This window comes from Elephas maximus, chromosome 1, assembly GCF_024166365.1.
Source record: "Elephas maximus indicus isolate mEleMax1 chromosome 1, mEleMax1 primary haplotype, whole genome shotgun sequence".
Lineage (NCBI taxonomy): Eukaryota > Metazoa > Chordata > Mammalia > Proboscidea > Elephantidae > Elephas > Elephas maximus.
This window is the reverse complement of record NC_064819.1, coordinates 90,766,232-90,784,616: the sequence shown is the minus strand read 5'-3', so window position 1 is coordinate 90,784,616 and position 18,385 is coordinate 90,766,232. Positions and strand designations below refer to the sequence as shown.

General features: G+C 44.3%; 1 protein-coding gene across 1 annotated transcript; it reads right to left on the bottom strand.

The window, feature by feature from the left end:
• Positions 1–16,633: 16,633 nt before the first annotated feature.
• On the bottom strand, positions 16,634–18,250 carry RPP21 (ribonuclease P/MRP subunit p21). Its single transcript, XM_049888101.1, has 5 exons — positions 18,168–18,250; positions 17,993–18,093; positions 17,820–17,902; positions 16,895–17,020; positions 16,634–16,763 (listed from the first exon to the last, which is right to left on the bottom strand). The coding sequence occupies exons 1-4, from the start codon at positions 18,222–18,224 to the stop codon at positions 16,962–16,964; spliced, it is 300 nt and encodes a 99-aa protein (XP_049744058.1). The 5' UTR covers positions 18,225–18,250; the 3' UTR covers positions 16,634–16,763; positions 16,895–16,961.
• Positions 18,251–18,385: the final 135 nt, after the last annotated feature.

Sequence of the window (18,385 nt, the reverse complement as noted above, 5' to 3'; positions counted from 1 at the left end):
AAGGTGGTTGCTTTCCAGAAATGGGGAAGAGTGAAAGGGAAGGTGTTGTGCAACCTGGCACCTGTTTTGTTAACTATTATTTAATAATAATAATAAAAAAGAAGTGGAGCCAACCTCTGGAGTGCAGTTCCTGGACAACCTATTTCCTTCCAGCCTTTGACTGAGGCTACCCCACCCAGGATAAGCCCTTGGCATTGAAGGGCAAAAGGAGTCGCAGACCCTTTGATCTGAGCAGCCCAGCTTGCTCCAGCCTCTGTTGCACTTAGGAGTCCCTGGTGGTGCAAACAGTTAACAGGGCTCTACTAGTGGCTTGAGTCCACCCAGAGCTGCCTCAGAAGAAAAGCCTGGCAATCTACTTCCAAAAAATCAGCCATTGAAAACCTTACGGAGAACAGTACTACTCTGACAGATATAGGGCCGCCATGAATCGGAGTCAAACCTCACCAGGATGATTTTATTGAAGGCTTTTCCCACAAATTGTTCATGGATTCATTTTTTTGGCAACCAGAGAGACAAAGCATAGCAAAGGCGCTCACCCAGCACCACCAGAGGGAGGGAGCTCCAAGGAAGCCCCCAGTGACCACTGCCCACCATGACACATGGCCCACCATTCGCAGTGAGATTCTCATCTCCAAGGGGGACATCTCCTGTGGGTGAGAAGGAAGAAAGAGAGTTGGGAAGCTATTTCTTATTAGGAATGGGGAAGCTGGGAAAAGTGAATAAATTCTTATGCAGAAGAGGGGAGCATGCCTACTCCAGAAGGAAGGAGGGAGAAAGTTGTGATTGGAGATAGCAGGGCTACCTCAGCTCTAGCTCTTGACCTAGGAGATGCATAAAAGGAAGGTTTGTGTAATTAGTAAATGAAGATTGTATACATGATTTAAGGATCTTGCTGTATAAAAACCCAGATCCAAACCTGTTGCCGTCAAGTGTATTCTGACGCATAGTGACTATAGGACAGAGTAGAACTGCCCCATAGGGTTTCCAAAGAGCGCTGATGGATTTGAACTGTGGAACTTTTGGTTAGCAGCCGACTTGTTAACCACTGCACCATCAGGGCTCCCCTTGCTGTATGTATGTGTGATAAATTACAATTAAAAATAAAGGGGAAAGAAGAGAAAATTCAAGACTAAAAACAAGCTGAGCTATGACAGAATCAAGTCAGCCCTAGGTCCTGCATTTTCAAATCCATCTGTCCTAGTACTAGCCCTGCACCCCAGAGAGCTACCGAACTTCGCCGGGCAGCAATTTCCTCTGCCGTATCGAAAGTATGTGTTGCACAAACTGATTAATCCGCCCCTGTTTGTGATTATAGATGAGCAATATGAGCCTAGACTGAAACAAACACACAAACAAAACCATTGCAATCCAGTCGACTCCGACTAGTTAGGGACCCGACAGGACAAAGTGGAACTGCCCCATAGGATTTCAAGGCTGTAAATCTTTTCTGAAGCAGACTGGGGCATCTTTCTTTCGAGGAGCGGCTGGTGGGGTTCGAACTGCCCACCTCTAGGTTAGCAGCCGAGCGCTTAACCACTGCGCCACCAGGGCTCCTCAGCCCAGCCCCCCGCGGCGGAAATACCGAAAAAAGAAAGTTCCCAGCCTCAGCCCCAGCGCCAGCTACGGTTTTCCATCCCGCCTCGAGATTCCTGAACTCGGTTTTGACATGAGCCTCCCCCTCCTCCAGTGCTCAGGGATCCCGGCTTTCCCTCCCAGCTCCAGACCGCGGTTCCACGCACCAGGCTCAGGCTAGCTGTGGGCAATGCCTCCTCAGTCATGGCCAACCTTTCCCTCCAGCCACTTCGAGAATCTGGTCCAATATTTTCTGTGGAGCCCCGAGACCGTGCCCGTGCCCTTCTCAACTAAACTCGAACTATAGGAGAAACGAAATGAGGTTGGTGTGAAAAATTTTTGCGTTCAAAACCTGACCTTGTAGCCAACTGCAGAGCTCAGAAAACTGGTGGCGGTGTTGTCAGGAACTGAGTTGCCAACGGAAGCGCGGTAAGAGTTAACCCACAAAACCGAAAAAACGCCAATGCAAACTGGTGAATTCAGACTCTTAGCGATCTTATAGAACAGAATAGAACTGCCCCAAAGGGTTTCCAAGGAGCGCCTGGTGAATTCAAACTGCCGACCTTTTTGGTTAAGCAGCAGTAGCTCTTAACCACTATGCCACGAGGGTTTCCAAGTACAAGCTTACTTGTGCGTATTTACCAGTCTGTAGTGAACAATTTCACACGGGTGAAAGGTCAAAGATACGGTGGAAAACGTGAAATTGTTCACTACAGATTCCTAGGTAAACACAAGTAAACCCTGTTTACCTTGCTTACTGGGTAACCCGTCCCTGTCACGGATTGTAAATTTGAAAAGAGGCTTTGATTCTATAGGAAGGTGCTGTAGGCTTGGGGAGAGGGGCAGAGGCCAGCGATACCTAGAAGCAGAATCTTTGATATGGTGAAAAAGTGTGACATTATTCAGTACAGATGATCTGGACAGCAAGGTAAGCACCGAGTTTATATCCTTTTTGATAATCTGCCCCCTGAGAAACCAGGTCCTGCAGTTCCGGTTTGCCTGCAATGCGCACCTCTCCCACGCTTTTCTCCAACGCCAGGCTCTCCAGCCCGGCTGCAGAGGTTATTCGCAGTCCAGGTTGGTTTTTTTTTTTTTTTTTTTAAGATGAATTGGCAGGGCCAGACGGGGCGGTGGGCCGGGAAACGTCCTTTGGGCGGCGACTCGAAAAAACGCGGGGGAGGAGAGTGAGATCAGACGTGGAAAATGGGGCAAACTTGGGACAGCAGGTTGGGGGCGAGGAGGGGACTGGAGTCCTCCCCGAATCCACAGTGGGTGACTAGACGATGGGGGCTCTGGGGTTAGGAAAGCCACCGCCCATTTGGAGACTGGGGAGCAGTTTGATTCCATATCTGACCCTCTAGAGTCAGCCCCTTCGCCGGCAGGGGCTTCTGGCAGCACCCAGGGAGGGCTGAACCCAAGACACTTTAGGATTCTCCGGATGAACAATGCTCCAGGCAGCCCTCCTCAGTGCGGAGACGGGGGTGGGGGTGGGGAGGGGGTGAGAGGGTGGTGAAGGGGGAGCCTGGAAGCGAGGCTGCCTTTGAATTTTACAAAGAAAAAGTCAAGTACATTGTTGTCTTTAGCTAAGGCGTTAAACAAATTAACTGGTCCCAGGACAGAACGGTGCCCAAATGAAAACGGGTCTCCCGGGTTCCTACACCGCGCCTCTCCCTTAAAGCCAGGTTCCCCTGCTCTTGAGAAATAGATGCCACCACTACCCCACTCCCCACTGGGACCCTAGAAGAGGATCCCGGCTCCGGGGCCTTGCATTCAGCGCCTGGCACCCACCACTCTCCCTGGTAGATCACTGCCAAGAAGTGGGTTTGCAGCACTAGAAGCGGTGAGGAGCATCCTGGGCGGATGTGAGTGACCGCCGAGGGTGGAGAGGGGGGCAGGAGGGATGAGTTGGGTCCCGCTGAGGAGGGGGTGCAGGCTGTCCCTAGTAGGCTAATTTGTTGTTGTTAGGTGCCATCAAGTTGCTCCCCATTCATAAGGACCCTATGTACTATAGAAGGAAACACTGCCTGGTCCTGCACCATCCTCACAATGGTTGTTCTGTTTGAGCCCATTGTTGAAGCTACTGGGTCAATCCATCTCACTGAGGATATTTCTCTTTTTTGATGACCCTCTACTTTACCAAGCATGATGTCCTTTTCCAGGGACTGGTCCTTCCTGATAACATGTCCAAAGTATGTGAGAGAAAGTCTTACCATTCTCGCTTCTAAGGAACATCCTGGTTGTACTTTTTCCAAGACAGATTTGTTTGGTCTTTTGGCAGTCCATGGTATGTATATTCAATATTCTTTGCCAACCTCATAATTCAAAGGCATCAATTCTTCTTCTGTCTTCCTTATTCATTGCCCAGCTTTCACATGCACATGAGGCGATTGAAAACATCATGGTTTAGGTCAGGTACACCTTAGTGTTCAAGTTGACATCTTTTTAAAAAGCAAAGATGTCACTCAGCATAATCCCCTCCAGATTCATCCATGTTGTGAGATGTTTCACAGATTTATCATTGTTCTTTATCATTGTGTATTACTCCATTTTGTGTATATACCAGAGTTTATCCATTCATCTGTTGATGGGCACTTAGGTTGTTTCCATCTTTTTGCTATTGTGAATAATGCTGCAATTACAAGGGTATGCATATGTCTATTCATGTGATAGCTCTTATTTCTCTATGATGTATTCCTATGAGTGGGGTTGCTGGGTCATATGGTATTTATAAAAAGTCAACAGCCAACATCATCCTTTCTCCTAAACAGAGAGAGTGTGAAAGCACTCCCCTTAAGAACGGGAACCAGAAAAGGATGCCCTTTATCACCACTCTTATTCAACATTGTGCTGGAGGTCCTAGCCAGAGGAATAAGGCAAGAAAAAGAAATAAAGGGCATCGAAATTGGTAAATTGGTAACCTCCATGCGTCTGTCAGTTTGCTGTACTGTGGAGGCTTGTGTGTTGCTGTGATACTGGAAGCTCTACCACCGATATTCAAATACCAGCAGGGTCATGCACAGTGGACAGGTTTCAGCTGAGCTTCCAGACTAAGACAGACTAGGAAGAAGGAACTGGCGGTCTACTTCTGAAAAGAATTTAGCCAGTGAAAACCTTATGAATAGCAGTGGAACATTGTCTGATGTGGTGCTGGAAGATGACCCCCTCAGGTTGGAAGGCACTCAAAATATGACTAGGGGAGAGCTGCCTCCTCAAAGTAAAGTCGACCTTAATGACATGGATGGAGTCAAGCTTTTGGGACCTTCATTTGCCAATGTGGCACAACTCAAAATGAGAAGAAACAGCTGCAAACATCCATTAACAATTGGAACCTGAAATGCATGAAGTACGAGTCTATGAAAATTGGAAATCATCAAAATGAAATGGAACACATAAAGATCAATATTCTAGGCATTAGTGAACTGAAATGGACTGGTATTGGTCATTTTCTATTATGCCAGGAATGATGGCGTTACAGTCATTGTCAAAATGAACATTTAAAGAACTACCGTGAAGTACAATGCTACCAGTGATAGGATAATATCCATACTCCTACAAGAGAGACCAGTTAATATGTCTATTATTCAAATTTACACACCAACCACTAAGGCCAAAGATGAAGAAACTGAAGAATTTTACCAACTTCTGTAGTCTGAAATTGACTGAACATACAATCAGGATGCACTGATAATTACTGGTGATTGGAATGTGAAAGTTGGAAAGAAAGAAGAAGGACTGGTAGTTGGCAAATATGGCCTTGGTGATAGAAACTATGTCAGAGATCGCATGATAGAATTTTGCAAGACCAACTACTTCTTCATTGCAAATACGTTTTTTCACCAATATAAATGGTGACTATACATGTGGACCTTGGCAGATGGAATACACAGGAATCAAATCGACTACATCTGTGGAAGGAGACAATGGAAAGTTCAATATCATCAGTCAGAACAAGATCAGGGGAATGACTTCAGATCAGACCATCAATTACTCATATGTAAGGTCAAGTTGAAACTGAAGAAAGTTAGAAAAAGTCCAAGAGAGCCAAAGTACGACCTTGAGTATATACCACTTGACTTTAGAGACCATCTCAATAGATTTGATGTGTTGAACACTAATGAGCGAAGACCAGATGGACTGTGGAAATGACATCAACGGCATCATACAAGAAGAAGGGAAGAGGTCATTTAAAAGACAGGAGAGAGAAAAAAAAAAAGAGCTAAATGGTTGTCAGAAGAGACTCTGAAACTTGCTCTTGAACTCTGAGTAGCTAAAGCAAAAGAAAAAAATGATGAAGTAAAACAGCTGAACAGAAAAATTCAAAAGGCAGCTTGAGAAGGCAAAGTAAGGTATTATGATGACATGTGAAAAGATCTGGAGATAGAAAAACAAAAGGGAAGAACATGCTCAGCATTTCTCAAGCTGAAAGAACTGAAGGAAAAATTCAAGCCTCGAGTTGCAATACTGAAGGATTCTATGGCGGAAATATTAAATGATGTAGGAAACATCAAAAGAAGATGGAAGGAATACACAGAGTCACTATATCAAGAATTGGTTGACGTTCAACACTTTCAGGAGGTAACATCTGATCAGGAATTGATGGTACTAAAGGAAGAAGTTCAAGCTGAACTGAAGGTATTAGTGAAAAATGAGGCTTCGGGAATTGAGGGAATACCAATTGAGACGTTTCAACAAACAGATGCAGCATTGCAAGTGCTCATTCACCTATGGGAAGAAATTTGGTAGACAGCTACCTGGTCAACCGACTGGAAGTGATCCATATTTATGTCTATTCCCCAAGAAAGGTGATCCAATCGAATGCAATTATTATCAACCAATATCATTACCACCATGTGCAAGCAGAATTTTGCTGAAGATCATTCGGAAGCAGCTGCAGCAGTGTATCGACAGGGAACTGTCAGAAATTCAAGCCAGATTTAGAAGAGGACATGGAACCAGGGATATCATTGCTGATGTCAGATGGGTCCTGGCGGAAAGCAGAGAATACCAGAAAGATGTTAACTGTGTTTTGTTGACTATGCTAAGCCATTCGACTGTACGGATCATAGCAAATTATGGATAACATTTTGGAGAATGGGAATTCCAGAACACTTAATTGTGCACATGAGGAATCTTTACATGGATCAAGAGGCAGTCGTTCGAACAGAACAAGTGGATACTGCATGGTTTAAAGTCAGGAAAGGTGTGTGTCAGGGTTGTATCCTTTCACCATACCTATTCAATCTGTACACTGAGCAAATAATCCGAGAAGCTGGGCTATACAAAGAGGAACGGGGCATCCTGATTGGAGGAAGACTCACTAACAACGTGCATTACACAGATGACACAAACTTGCTTGCTGAAAGTGAGGAGGACTTGAAGCACTTAGTGATGAAGATCAAAGATCACAACCTTCAGTATGGATTGCACCTCAACATAAAGAAAACAAAAAACCTCACAACTGGACCCATAAGCAACGTCATGATAAACGGAGAAAAGATTGAGGTTGTCAAGGATTTCATTTTACTTGGATCCACCATCAACAGCCATGGAAACAGCAGTCAAGAAATCAAAAGATGCATTACATTCGGCAAATCTGCTGCAAAGGATCCCCTTAAAATGTTAAAAAAGCAAAGATGACACCTTGAGGACACATGTGTGCCTGACCCAAGCCATGGTGTTTTCAATTGCTTCATATACATGCGAAAGCTGGACAATGAATAAGGAAGACGGAAGAAGAATTGACACCTTTGAATTGTGGTCTTGGCAAAGAAAATTGAATATACCATGGACTGACAAAAGAATGAATACATCTGTCTTGGAAGAAGTACAACGAGAATTCTCCTTGGAAGCAAGGATATCAAGACTGTGTCTCACACACTTTGGACATGTTATCAGGAGGGATCAGTCCCTGGAGAAGGTCATCATGCTTGGTAAAGTAGAGGGTCAGCGAAAAAGAGGAAGATCCTCAATGAGATGGATTGACACTGTGGCTGCAACAATGGGCTCAAGCATAGCAACAATTGTGAGGATGGCACAGGACCGGGCAGTATTTCACTCTGTTGTGCATAGGGTTGCTGTGAGGTGGAAGAAACTTGATGGCACCTAACAACAGCAACAAATTGGTAAGGAAGAAGGAAAAGTATTCCTATTTGCAGATGATATGATCTTATACACAGAAAACCCCAAAGCATACATAAAAAAGCTATTGGAACTAATAGAAGATTTCAGCAAAGTATCAGGATACAAGATAAGCATACCCAAATCAGTTGGATTCCTCTATACCAAAAAAGAGAATTTCGAAAGGAAATCACCAAATCAATGCCTTTTACAACAGCCGCCAAGAAGATAAAATACTTAGGAATAAACCTAACGAGAGACGTAAAAGACCTGTACAATGAAAACTACAAGATACTATTGAAAGAAACCAAGAGACCTACCTAAGTGGAAAAACATTCATGCTCATGGATAGGAAGACTCAACATTGTGAATATGTCAGTTCTACCCAAAGTGATCTACAGATACAATGCAATCCCGATCCAAATTCCAACGGCATTTTTTAATGAGATGGAGAAACAAATCACCAACTTCATATGGAAGGGGAAGAGGCCTCAGATAAATAAAGCATTACTGAAGAAGAAGAACAAAGTGGGAGGCCTCACACTACCTAATTTTAGAACTATTATACTGCCACGTTAGTCAAAACAGCCTGGTACTGGTACTACAACAGATACATAGACCAATGGAACACCATTGAGAATCCAGACGTAAATTCATCCATGAACAGCTATGAACAACCAATATTTGACAAAGGTCCAAAGTATGCTAAACGGGGGAAAATATAGTCTCTTTAACAAATGGTATTGGCATAATTGGATATCCATCTGCAAAAAAAAGAAACAAGACCCATACCTCACACCATGTACAAAAACTAACTCAAAATGGATCAAAGACCTAAATAAAAAGTCTAAAATGATAAAGACCATGGGAGAAAAAATAGGGACAGTGCTAGGAGCCCTAATATATGGCATAAACAGAATACAAACCATAACTAACAATGCACAAACACAATAAGAGAAACTAGATAACTAAAAAAAAAAAAACTAGGAGGTCCTAAAAATAAAAAACTTAAATTCATCAAAAGAGTAAAAAGATAACCTACAGACTGGGAAAAAATTTCTGGCTACGACATATCCAACAAGGGTCTAATCTCTAAAATCTACAAGATACTGCAACACCTCAACAACAAAAAGACAAGTAATCCAATTAAAAATGGGTAAAGGATAGGAACAGGCACTTCACCAAAGAAGACATTCAGGAGGCTAACGGATACATGAGGAAATGCTCACAGTCATTTGTATAGAGAAATGTAAATCAAAACTACAATAAGATACCATTTCACCCCAACAAGGCTGGCACTAATCCAAAAAACACAAAATAATAAATGTTGGAGAAGTTTCAGAGAGATTGGAACAATTATACACTGCTGGTGGGAATATAAAATGGTACAACCACTTTGGAAATTGATTTGGTGCTTCCTTAAAAAGACAGAAATAGAAGTACCATATGATTCAGCAATCCCACTCCTTGGACTATGACCTAGAGAAATAAGAGCTGTCACAGGAATAGATATATGCACACCCATGTTCATTGTAGCACTGTTCACAATAGCAAAAAAAAAATGGAAACAACCTAGATGCCCATCAACAGAAATGATTAAGCAAATTATGGTACATACACACAATGGAATACTACACAACGATAAAGAACAATGATGAATCTGCAAAACATCTCACAACATGATGAATCTGGAGGGCATTACGCTGAGTGAAATTAGTCGGTCGCAAAAGGACAAATATTGTATGAGATCACTATTACAAGAACTCAAGAAAAGGTTTAAACACAGAAGAAAACATTCTTTGATGGTTAAAAGGGAGGGAGGGAGAGCAGTATTCACTAACTAGATAGTAGACAAGAATCATCTTAGGTGAAGGCAAGGACAGCACACAATACATGGGAAGTCAGCACAACTGGACCAAAGGAAAAACTAAGAACTTTCCTGAACACAGCCATTCACTTTGAGGGGCAGAATAGCTGGAGCTGGGGCAGTTTCGGGGGACATCTAGGTCACTTGGCATAACAAAGTTTATTAAGAAAATGTTCTGCATCCCACTTTGGTGAGTAGCCTCTGGAGTCTTAAAAGCTTGGAAGAGGCCATCTAAGATGCATCAATTGGTCCCAACTCACTTGGAGCAAAGAATGAAGAACACCAAAGACACAAGGACAATATTAGCCCAAGAGACAAAAGGCCCACATAAACCAGAGACTCCAACAGCCTGAGACTAGAAGAACTAGATGGTGTCTGGCTACCATCAATGACTGCCCTGACAGGGAACCCAACAGAAAAGCCCTGACGGAGCAGGAGAAAATTTTGGAGCAGAACTCAGATTCATGTAATAAGACCAGATTTGATGTTCTGGCTGAGACTGGAGGAACCCATGAAGCCATGGTCCCTGTAGGCTCTGTTAGCCCGGGACTAAAACCATTTCTGAAGCCCACTATTCAAACAAAGGTTAGACTGGACTGTAAAACATAAGATAATACTCGTGAAGAGTGTGCTTCTTAGTTCAAGCAGATAGGAGACCAAATAGGTGGCTCCTGTCAGGAGGTGGGATAAGGCAGGATGGGACAGGAACTGGTTGAATGGACACAAGAAACCCAGGGTGGAAAGGGGGAGTGTGCTGTCACATTACAGGGATTGCAACTAATGTCACATAACAATATGTATATAAATTTTTATATGAGATATTAACTTGAGCTGTAAACTTTCACCTAAAGCACAATAAAAAAAATAAAGAATACATCTCCCTCACCCTGGGTAGACAGATTGGGACACAGGAAGATAACTGAGGCAGCACCTTTTCTGAGGAGAGGCAGGCAGCTTATGTTGGCCAAGGATCACTGCAAATGCCAGTCCACAGTTGGAATTAACTTTGAGTAAACTGTTGCTTTCATAAGAAATACCAAGATTGCCATAAATCCTATCATGCTTAATTCTTAATTCCCTTGTGAACCAGAATAAAGACAAACAAAAAAACCCAAACCCATTGCCATTGAGTCAATTCTGACTCATAGCGACCAATAAAAAAAAAGCATCCCCAAATCCAGTTTACTAATTTGTGACAAGGACTGAGGCCTGAGCCCAATCTTCTGCCCAAGCTTCCATCTTCCTGAGGATAGGGCCACTCAGTAGACACATAGATAAGATATCCTGGTCAATATGAAGAAACCTGTACAACTAGGTTTATTTTATTAGTTTTAAAATTGGTAGGGAGGGTCTCACCTTCTTTTGAGCCAATGTGAACACAGAAAGAATACCCCTTAGATAAAGAAATCTTTGGTTCAAGCTCTGGCTTTGCAGTGAACTTGGTGTATCATATAATCTCTCTGAGTCTTTGACTTATCTTTATAATGAGAGGATATAGCTAAGAACCCTTATACCATTAAGATTACAGAGAAAAGTTTCATAGAGTGTTAGGGAAGTTATGGGATATCCCTCCATTCTAAATAATCTTACAATTTCTGCAGGAGTCCTTGGATGAAATCCCTGCTTCAGAAGACAAAGTAAAAGCAACCTTGTTTAACTGTTAACATGTAAGCAGTTAACATCTTCAACTGCTAACCAAAAGGTTGGAGGTTAGAGTTCACCCAGAGGTGTCTGGGAAGAAAGGCCTGGAGGTGTCCTGAAAAATTGGCCATTGAAAGCCCTGTGGATCCCAGTTCTACTCTGACACAAATGGAGTTGCCATGAGTCAGAATCAGTTTGACGGCCCCTGGTATATAATTTCTGCAAGCCCTGGGGGTGACCAGACTGAATCCAAAACTCAGCTTCCACCCCCATTCTATACGTATGACTGGAGATGCATTGGATTCTCTCAATATCCTGGTCAAATAGGAAGTCATAAAATATTCTTTCTCTTCAAAATACACACTAGTCTTGCTCTGATTATCATAGTGCATATACCAGGACTGCTAAAACTTTAGTTCTGTGGAAACTCGGTGTATCCTCTCTTTTTCCTCAAATTCAACTGCTAATCCATCAGGAAAGCTATGGGCTTTACCTTCAAACTATAAAAAAAATCCGAACACTTGTTTCCATCTTCACTGCTAACACCCAAGTCCAAGCCACTATCATCCCTCACTTGGGTGATCAGAATAGTCTCCTAACTGGTTTCCCTTCTTCCAATCTTACTCTTCTAGTCTATTCTTAAAAGAACAGTGAGAGGGATCCTTTTGAAATGTTACATCACATCATGTCACTGCTTGCTAAAAACTTCCAGTGGTCTTGCACTGAATAAATCAAATGCCTCATGATGGTCTAAAGACCCCTGACCTTCCATGATCTCTCTGGCCGCATTTTCTCTCCATCTTGCTCACTCTGTGCCACTCACACTGGCCCCTTTTCTGATTCTTCAACATACTGGGCAGGCTCCCACCTCAGGGCCTTTGCCCTGGCTGTTCCCTCTGCCTAGAAGTTTCTCCCCAGATATCTGCATGGCTAGCTCCCTTTTCTCCTTCAAGTCTTTTTTTTTTTTAAAAAAAAAAAAAAATCAAATGTCACTCTTAGTTTGGGTTCACCCAAAGCAAACCGAGACATGGACTTGGGTGTAAGTACTTGATCTGAGAGGTAATCCCAGGAATTATGGTGAGGCAGTGGGGAGTGAACGAGGGGAAGGGAAGAGTCTCTAAAAGATGTGTGCACACACTGTGTGCCACCAGGGCTGAACCCTGCTAGAGACCCCGAGAGACTCTGTGGAATATTGATCCATCAATCATTGTTTGGGGTTGCTCCCAGGGGCATTCCTTACTGGCACTTTTGGCCTACCCAGCACAGCTCTTGCTTCCAGGAAATACCCTGGGACAGAGAGACAGAAGCTGTTGTCGTGTATGGTAAGTATCTGCAGAAAGTCACCTCTGGGGTTGTGTGAGGGGCTAAGGAAGAGGCACCTACAGCCTGCGGTGGTTGCCTTCTCAGTGGTGCTTACCTCGACTGCTAACCTGTACCCCAAACCTTCCTCACTGTCCTGTTTTTTCCATAGAACGTATCCCTTTATGTAATTTACATGCATTGTTTTTTGCTTGTCTTCCCTCCACCTCTTTTGTTCACTGATGTATATCCCAAGTGCCTGAGTAATGCCCTGCCACAGAGTATACGCTCAGAAAATATTTTTGAATGAACTGATGAAAAGGCCATAACTTAATCCATTAGTCTTCAGAGTGGGAAGAAACTACAGGTTTCTTCTGTAAAGATTTCAGCCTTGGAAATCCCATGGGGCAGTTCTACTCTGTCCCATAGGGTCACTATGACTCAATCAAAGCAATGGCAAAAGGTTTAGTTTTTTGCTTTTTTTTTTTTTTTTTTATCATGTCATGAACATAGTTAAAGTTCCTCGTTTAACAAATACCTATTGCAGGGACAGCACCTCAGATTCCCTGACGTCCAGGCCCTGTCTTTTCTAATGTATTTTTTGACTTGTTATTACTCTCAGTATTATTATGATCATTACTTACACTCTGTTCAAGTTATAAAATGCAGTTTTCAAGGTGGATCGATATATCTTATTTGATATTACAAACATATGTGAGATAGAGAAGACCAGAATTATTTATTATTCCCTTTGCTAGAATCTAATTTTCTAACTCTCTTTTGAATTCAGGACAGTCTCTCGATCAATCAATCAAGATCTCGCTCTCTTCTCACCTGACAATGATTACTGATTCTTACCAGCTTTGAAAAGTCGTAAACTGAACTAAAGTCTGCAGAATGATTAAGACTTGGTTTCTATGACTTTTGGAAAACCTTTTTTTCTTGATCCAATTTGTATGATCTATGTTTCTTCTCTCTTTTGTTTAATTTTATATAAAGCGCCCTAAAAGGGCACTGATTTTGAATTAGCAAATTGTTTAGAAAAATTACAGGAAGCTAACTATTGCATACTAGGGGTTTGGATTTTTTTCTCCATCTTTGGTACAGGAAATCCATTTTTGCATATACTGACAACTATCATGTCATAAAGAGGAGCCCTGGTGATGCAGTTGGTTAAATGCTCGACTGCTAGCCAAAAGCTTGGCAGTTCAGAACCTGCCAGCCACTCTGCAGAAGAAAGATGTGGCAGTCTGCTTCTGTAAAGATTTCAGCCTTGGAAATCCCACGGGCAGTTCTACTCTGTCCCATAGGGTCACCATGACTCAGAATCAACTCAATGGCAAAGGGTTTAGTTTTTTGCTTTTTTTTTTTTAATCATGTCATACTAAGTAAACATGAAAAACGACAGAGTTTTAGAAGGAGGAAGAGGGCTATGATCTTTAGATTTAGAGCAATCTATATTTATGGAAATATAAAACAAATGAACAAGCCACACAAACTCACAAGTGAACCATAGTCCAGGTTCTGTTTCGTCTGCCTTCCAACAGGAACTGATTCCCATGGTCTCCCACGAGAGGAATTAATGATGTAGCTATAAAATCAAAACTCATAGTTTCACCACTGCTACCCCACTGTGAACATGTTCAGTTATGTGCAAGCATAGTCACACACAAAAACTTGACAACATTCAGATTTAGTGTGCAAGTGTGAAGGAGTTCAATCAACAGAAATGAGACTCATGAGAGGAGCCAAGGAAGGGAAGTGGAAGACACAAAGGGTCCAGGTTCACATGTCGAGTATTTTGAGGCTATACATTTCTGTTGCTTCTCACAACTGACTCAGGTAGGCAGGCTACAGACATAAACTGTCAGAGAATAATTCAGTCATTTAGTTACCTGTACACTACTTAGTTACCTTTTATGAAAATAATGTACTGACTTGTGAAGGGATCAGTGGATAGATCAAGTCAGGGACAAACACAAAAACAAGACATTGTAGGTTGTTTTATCGTTGGTCTCCAGAGAACCAACCAATGAACCTTTGTGCAACTTGGCCATGTGACTTGCTTTGGCCAAGGGACATTAGCGTGATGCAGAGAACTGATAAGCACTTGCACATTGGGGCTTTGTAAAAATGCTATGGAGGGGGCATCAGAGGTCCTCCTCTAAGTTCCCAAGGGGGAAAGAGACTCAAGATCGACAGCCCAAGGCTGATTCCCATGAGGCGAAAGTCAGATAAACGTCCTCTCTCCAACCTTTTTACCCATTCTAACAATCATCCCTCCCGTGGCACTCTACTTCTCCACTGGATTGAATAATTCATTGCAACGGCCATACAGAACTCACGGACCATACTCAAAGTTACAGGGTTTATTAGGGAAGTAACAGGTTACGATTCAGAATCAGAAATGACTCAGGATAAGTTCTTTGATCAAGACAGCCTATTCTCGGCTGTACCCCCAGGCAGGCCTCTCTCTGGCCCTCAGCCCCTTGGCCCAGCCTCTACCCTGCTCATGCCAGTGTTATAAAGCTCTTTAGCTCTGCCAGTAAGTACCCAGGGTCACCTATTCTTCCAGGAAGCCTCCGCCTAAAGGTGCTCAGTTCTTGCACTTTGTGGGTCGGCATGCCCACTGTAACTGTCTTGCTCCGTGGGGTGGGAAGCCCACTGCACCATCTTGCACCAGTCTCCTGGTTCTGCTGCTGCCGTTTCTCTGCTGTCACTCTTTGCTGGCTTGTCCCATCTATGATGTTATAGCTCTGTCTCCTGGGTTTAAAAGATGTGCTCCGCTCCCTTCTGTTCTTGGTGGTAGTGAGATCCTCCCTTTCTGCCTCTGGGATGGTTCATTTTAAGCCTAGCATGATGGCAAAACCGACCAATTCCCTCATTAGGGTTCCATACACCTTATTTGTATAATCCCACCCACACGGGTGTGATCCACCTCATCTGCATTATTAGCAAGCTGTCCAATCCCCTTGGTAAGCCATAAGCACCTTATTTGCATAGTCCCACCCAGTCATTTTGTGCAAGTCACAAAGACTATGGCTAGAAGAGCTGTATTAATTCACTGCAGCCCAGGCTTGTTTTCTTGGAATGCTCTCTGTGGAAGTCCGAGCCATGTTAAGAAGTCCAACCACCCTGACACCGTCATGCTATGCGGATGTCAAAGCTAGTTACATGGCAAGGCCACACGGAGAAACAATGAGGTGCCAGGCATGTGAGTGAGCCTTCTTGGGTCTTCCATAGCAGCTGCCAGCTAAATGCAGCTGAGTAGGGGCCCAGCTGATACCACCTGAGCAGAAGAACCACTCGACCCAGCTCTATCAGAATTCCTAACCCACAGAATCAGAGAAATAATAATTCACTGTTTTAAGCAGCATTACGATGTAATTTTTATACAGCACTAGATTACTGCAACACAGGAGTTAGAACAGAAAGATAAGGAAAAAAAAATTGCACATTGCTAATAGTGAATTTTGTTTGCACACTTTTAGGGTAAACTGATTAGCCGAAAGCTAGCAAAGTCGCCAGTCTGAGAGTTCTGTCCTTGAGTAGGCTCTTGAGGGATATGAAAGGAAACAATTTTAGTTGTTGAAGGATTCTTCAGACAATCTTGAGAGTCTACCTATGGAGCAGACTTGTGCAGTATCTCCCAGTGTCCTTCTGTGAGCTCCTCTTAGTTCAGGTTTACACCATTTCTCTCATTAGAATTCAAAAGAAGAAAGCTCTGAGATTGGAAAAAGTGGGCCTTGAGGATCTGAGCTGCCTCCACTCCCTCATCCCCCTTTTTTTACCCTCACTTAAAAAGAGAGTAGTGGCATCACCAGTCTGTCCAGCCCTTCAGTCAACAGCGAGGACTACCTAAAGATGGAATGTCCTAAGAAGGCTAGAGACCTTGCAGACAGCTCTGGAAGCTGAGGTCCAAACATGGCACTGCACTGAGGAAGCACTGGAGCCAGGGTCCTGGAAACGGGAGGTGCTTAGTGGGGCCCAGTGGCTGATGGAGGCCGGGACATCTCCACATGATGGGAGTATACGGATGGTAAAGACAAAGAGGAAGTTAGCCGGTGACAGAGAAATACAGATAGGAATAGAAGAAAACAAAATGAAGAGCTAAAATCCTCACAGAATAGAATTAAACACGGTGAAATACAATGAAATTTTATTTCTTTGGCAGATACGATGAATCCATCACTGATAACTGGGGCAGAGGCTCTATTCTCTCCTCAGGAAGGTAGGCTGGAATGGAGTGAGCTATGCTTCGCAGGGGCTGTGGTGGTTTAAGATCATGGTGGAGAAGCAGAATTAGAGTTGACTGTGGTGCCTCTCCCACCAACCCAGAACACACCTATGTGTCCCTACCACCTGGGATAGCCCCCATTTTTCTCTACCACCTCTCACCTGCCTGGTTCCCCAGCTGGGCTTCAGGCTGGTCTCCCCAGAGCAGATGCCTGGGATCATTGAGGAATCATTGGCTGCGCTGGCATGTTAGGCAGCTCTGTACTGTCCAGCGCTGTCCCTTGCAGCCTGGGGTGGATGTGGGTAAAAAAGGAAAAGGTTGCTCAGGTTTAGCAGGAGAAAAGACCTACTGTACTCCACTGCTTTTCAGTAATTCTTTTTCTATTTTCCCTACTTTAAATGCAAATTTGGTGGTGTCAGGCCCCTGCATAAACCCTATCAATTTCTTTGTACCTTTTAAGATAGACTCTAAACTCCTGAACCAGATTCTTCAAGATCTGGCCTCAGTTTCCTTCTTCAGCTTCATGTCTTGTGTCTGCCTCCCTCACACTTCAGCCTCCTGAACTCTCATTTCCTTGCAGCACCACAAGTTCCCTTGTTTGGAGTCCTCTCACATGCCTAGAACGTCTACCTCCCGCTCCCTTTGCTTAACATGAATCTCACCACCCCTGGCATAAGTAGCTCAGCATTCCACTCCACTTCATTTTTTCTAGTCTATTTCAACTGTTTTCATTGGTCTGTCCCAACACACTGCAATTTTAATGAAAATAATAAACCTAGCACAATACTTGACACATCTCAGAAAATTAGTATTTGCTGAATGAATGGTAATGAGAATCATGTACTCCATGACGCCAAATAACATTATTAAAAAGCATCTATTATTACTTCTCCACTGCCCAGGCTGGGAATAAAAGTCAAGCTCAAAGTTTAGTTTGTCCAGGTGGGAGCAGTAACGGAATCCGGCCCTGGAGAAAGCGGGCTCCTACAAACCTCACGCCTGACACCCGACTAAAGCGAGAAAGGGGTCGCTGGGCCTCCCCCCACTCCCCGCTCCGCAATCATCCCCCTCGCAAGGAGCACTCACGTCTCTGGCGCTGGGTCCATGTCAGGCCCGGGATGAGGAGGGAAGAGCAGCCACGACAGAGGGTCTTCTTCACCGATGGGTCCCTGGGGGCAGAGGAGAAAGGTGGTCGGGTGCCCACGCTCGCTCCCCGGTTTTCCCCGGTCCCGCCCGCCGCCCGCTCCGCGCCCGCTCACCGCCGCAGGAGGAGCCGCTTCGCAATGGTCCTGTCCGTGTGGCAATAAAACCTCGCCAGCGCCTGGTTCTCAGGGTTCTGCGCGAGGACGCAGTGGGTGGCCTGAAGGGCGGAACAGTCACTCCGGGCCGGCCGCACCGGGTACCCTTCCCGATGCGCCCCCGACCCGGGCTCACCTGGTACAGGAAGCTGAGCCTCTTGAAGGCTTCGCGGTCCTTCACCTGCCCCGCCATCCGGACGGCGAGCTCCCCGCGCCAGTCCGCACGCAGGCTCCGCCCCTCGGCTCGCCCCGCCCCAGGCGTCCGCGCAACGCCTCCTGGGAAGTGAAGTCCTTTGACCCGCGAGCCGCTCCCTCTCCCTGCTCTGAGACCCGTACTCTGGCGCCACCAAGCGG

Coding starts and splice junctions, on each gene's coding strand:
- RPP21 (XM_049888101.1), bottom strand. CDS start 18,224: ATGGCGGGGCAGGTGAAGGACCGCGAAGCCTTCAAGAGGCTCAGCTTC. Junction 18,094..18,167: donor GGCTCAGCTTCCTGTACCAG/GTGAGCCCGGGT, acceptor TCCGCCCTTCAG/GCCACCCACTGCGTCCTCGC. Junction 17,021..17,819: donor ATGGACCCAGCGCCAGAGAC/GTGAGTGCTCCT, acceptor CATCCACCCCAG/GCTGCAAGGGACAGCGCTGG.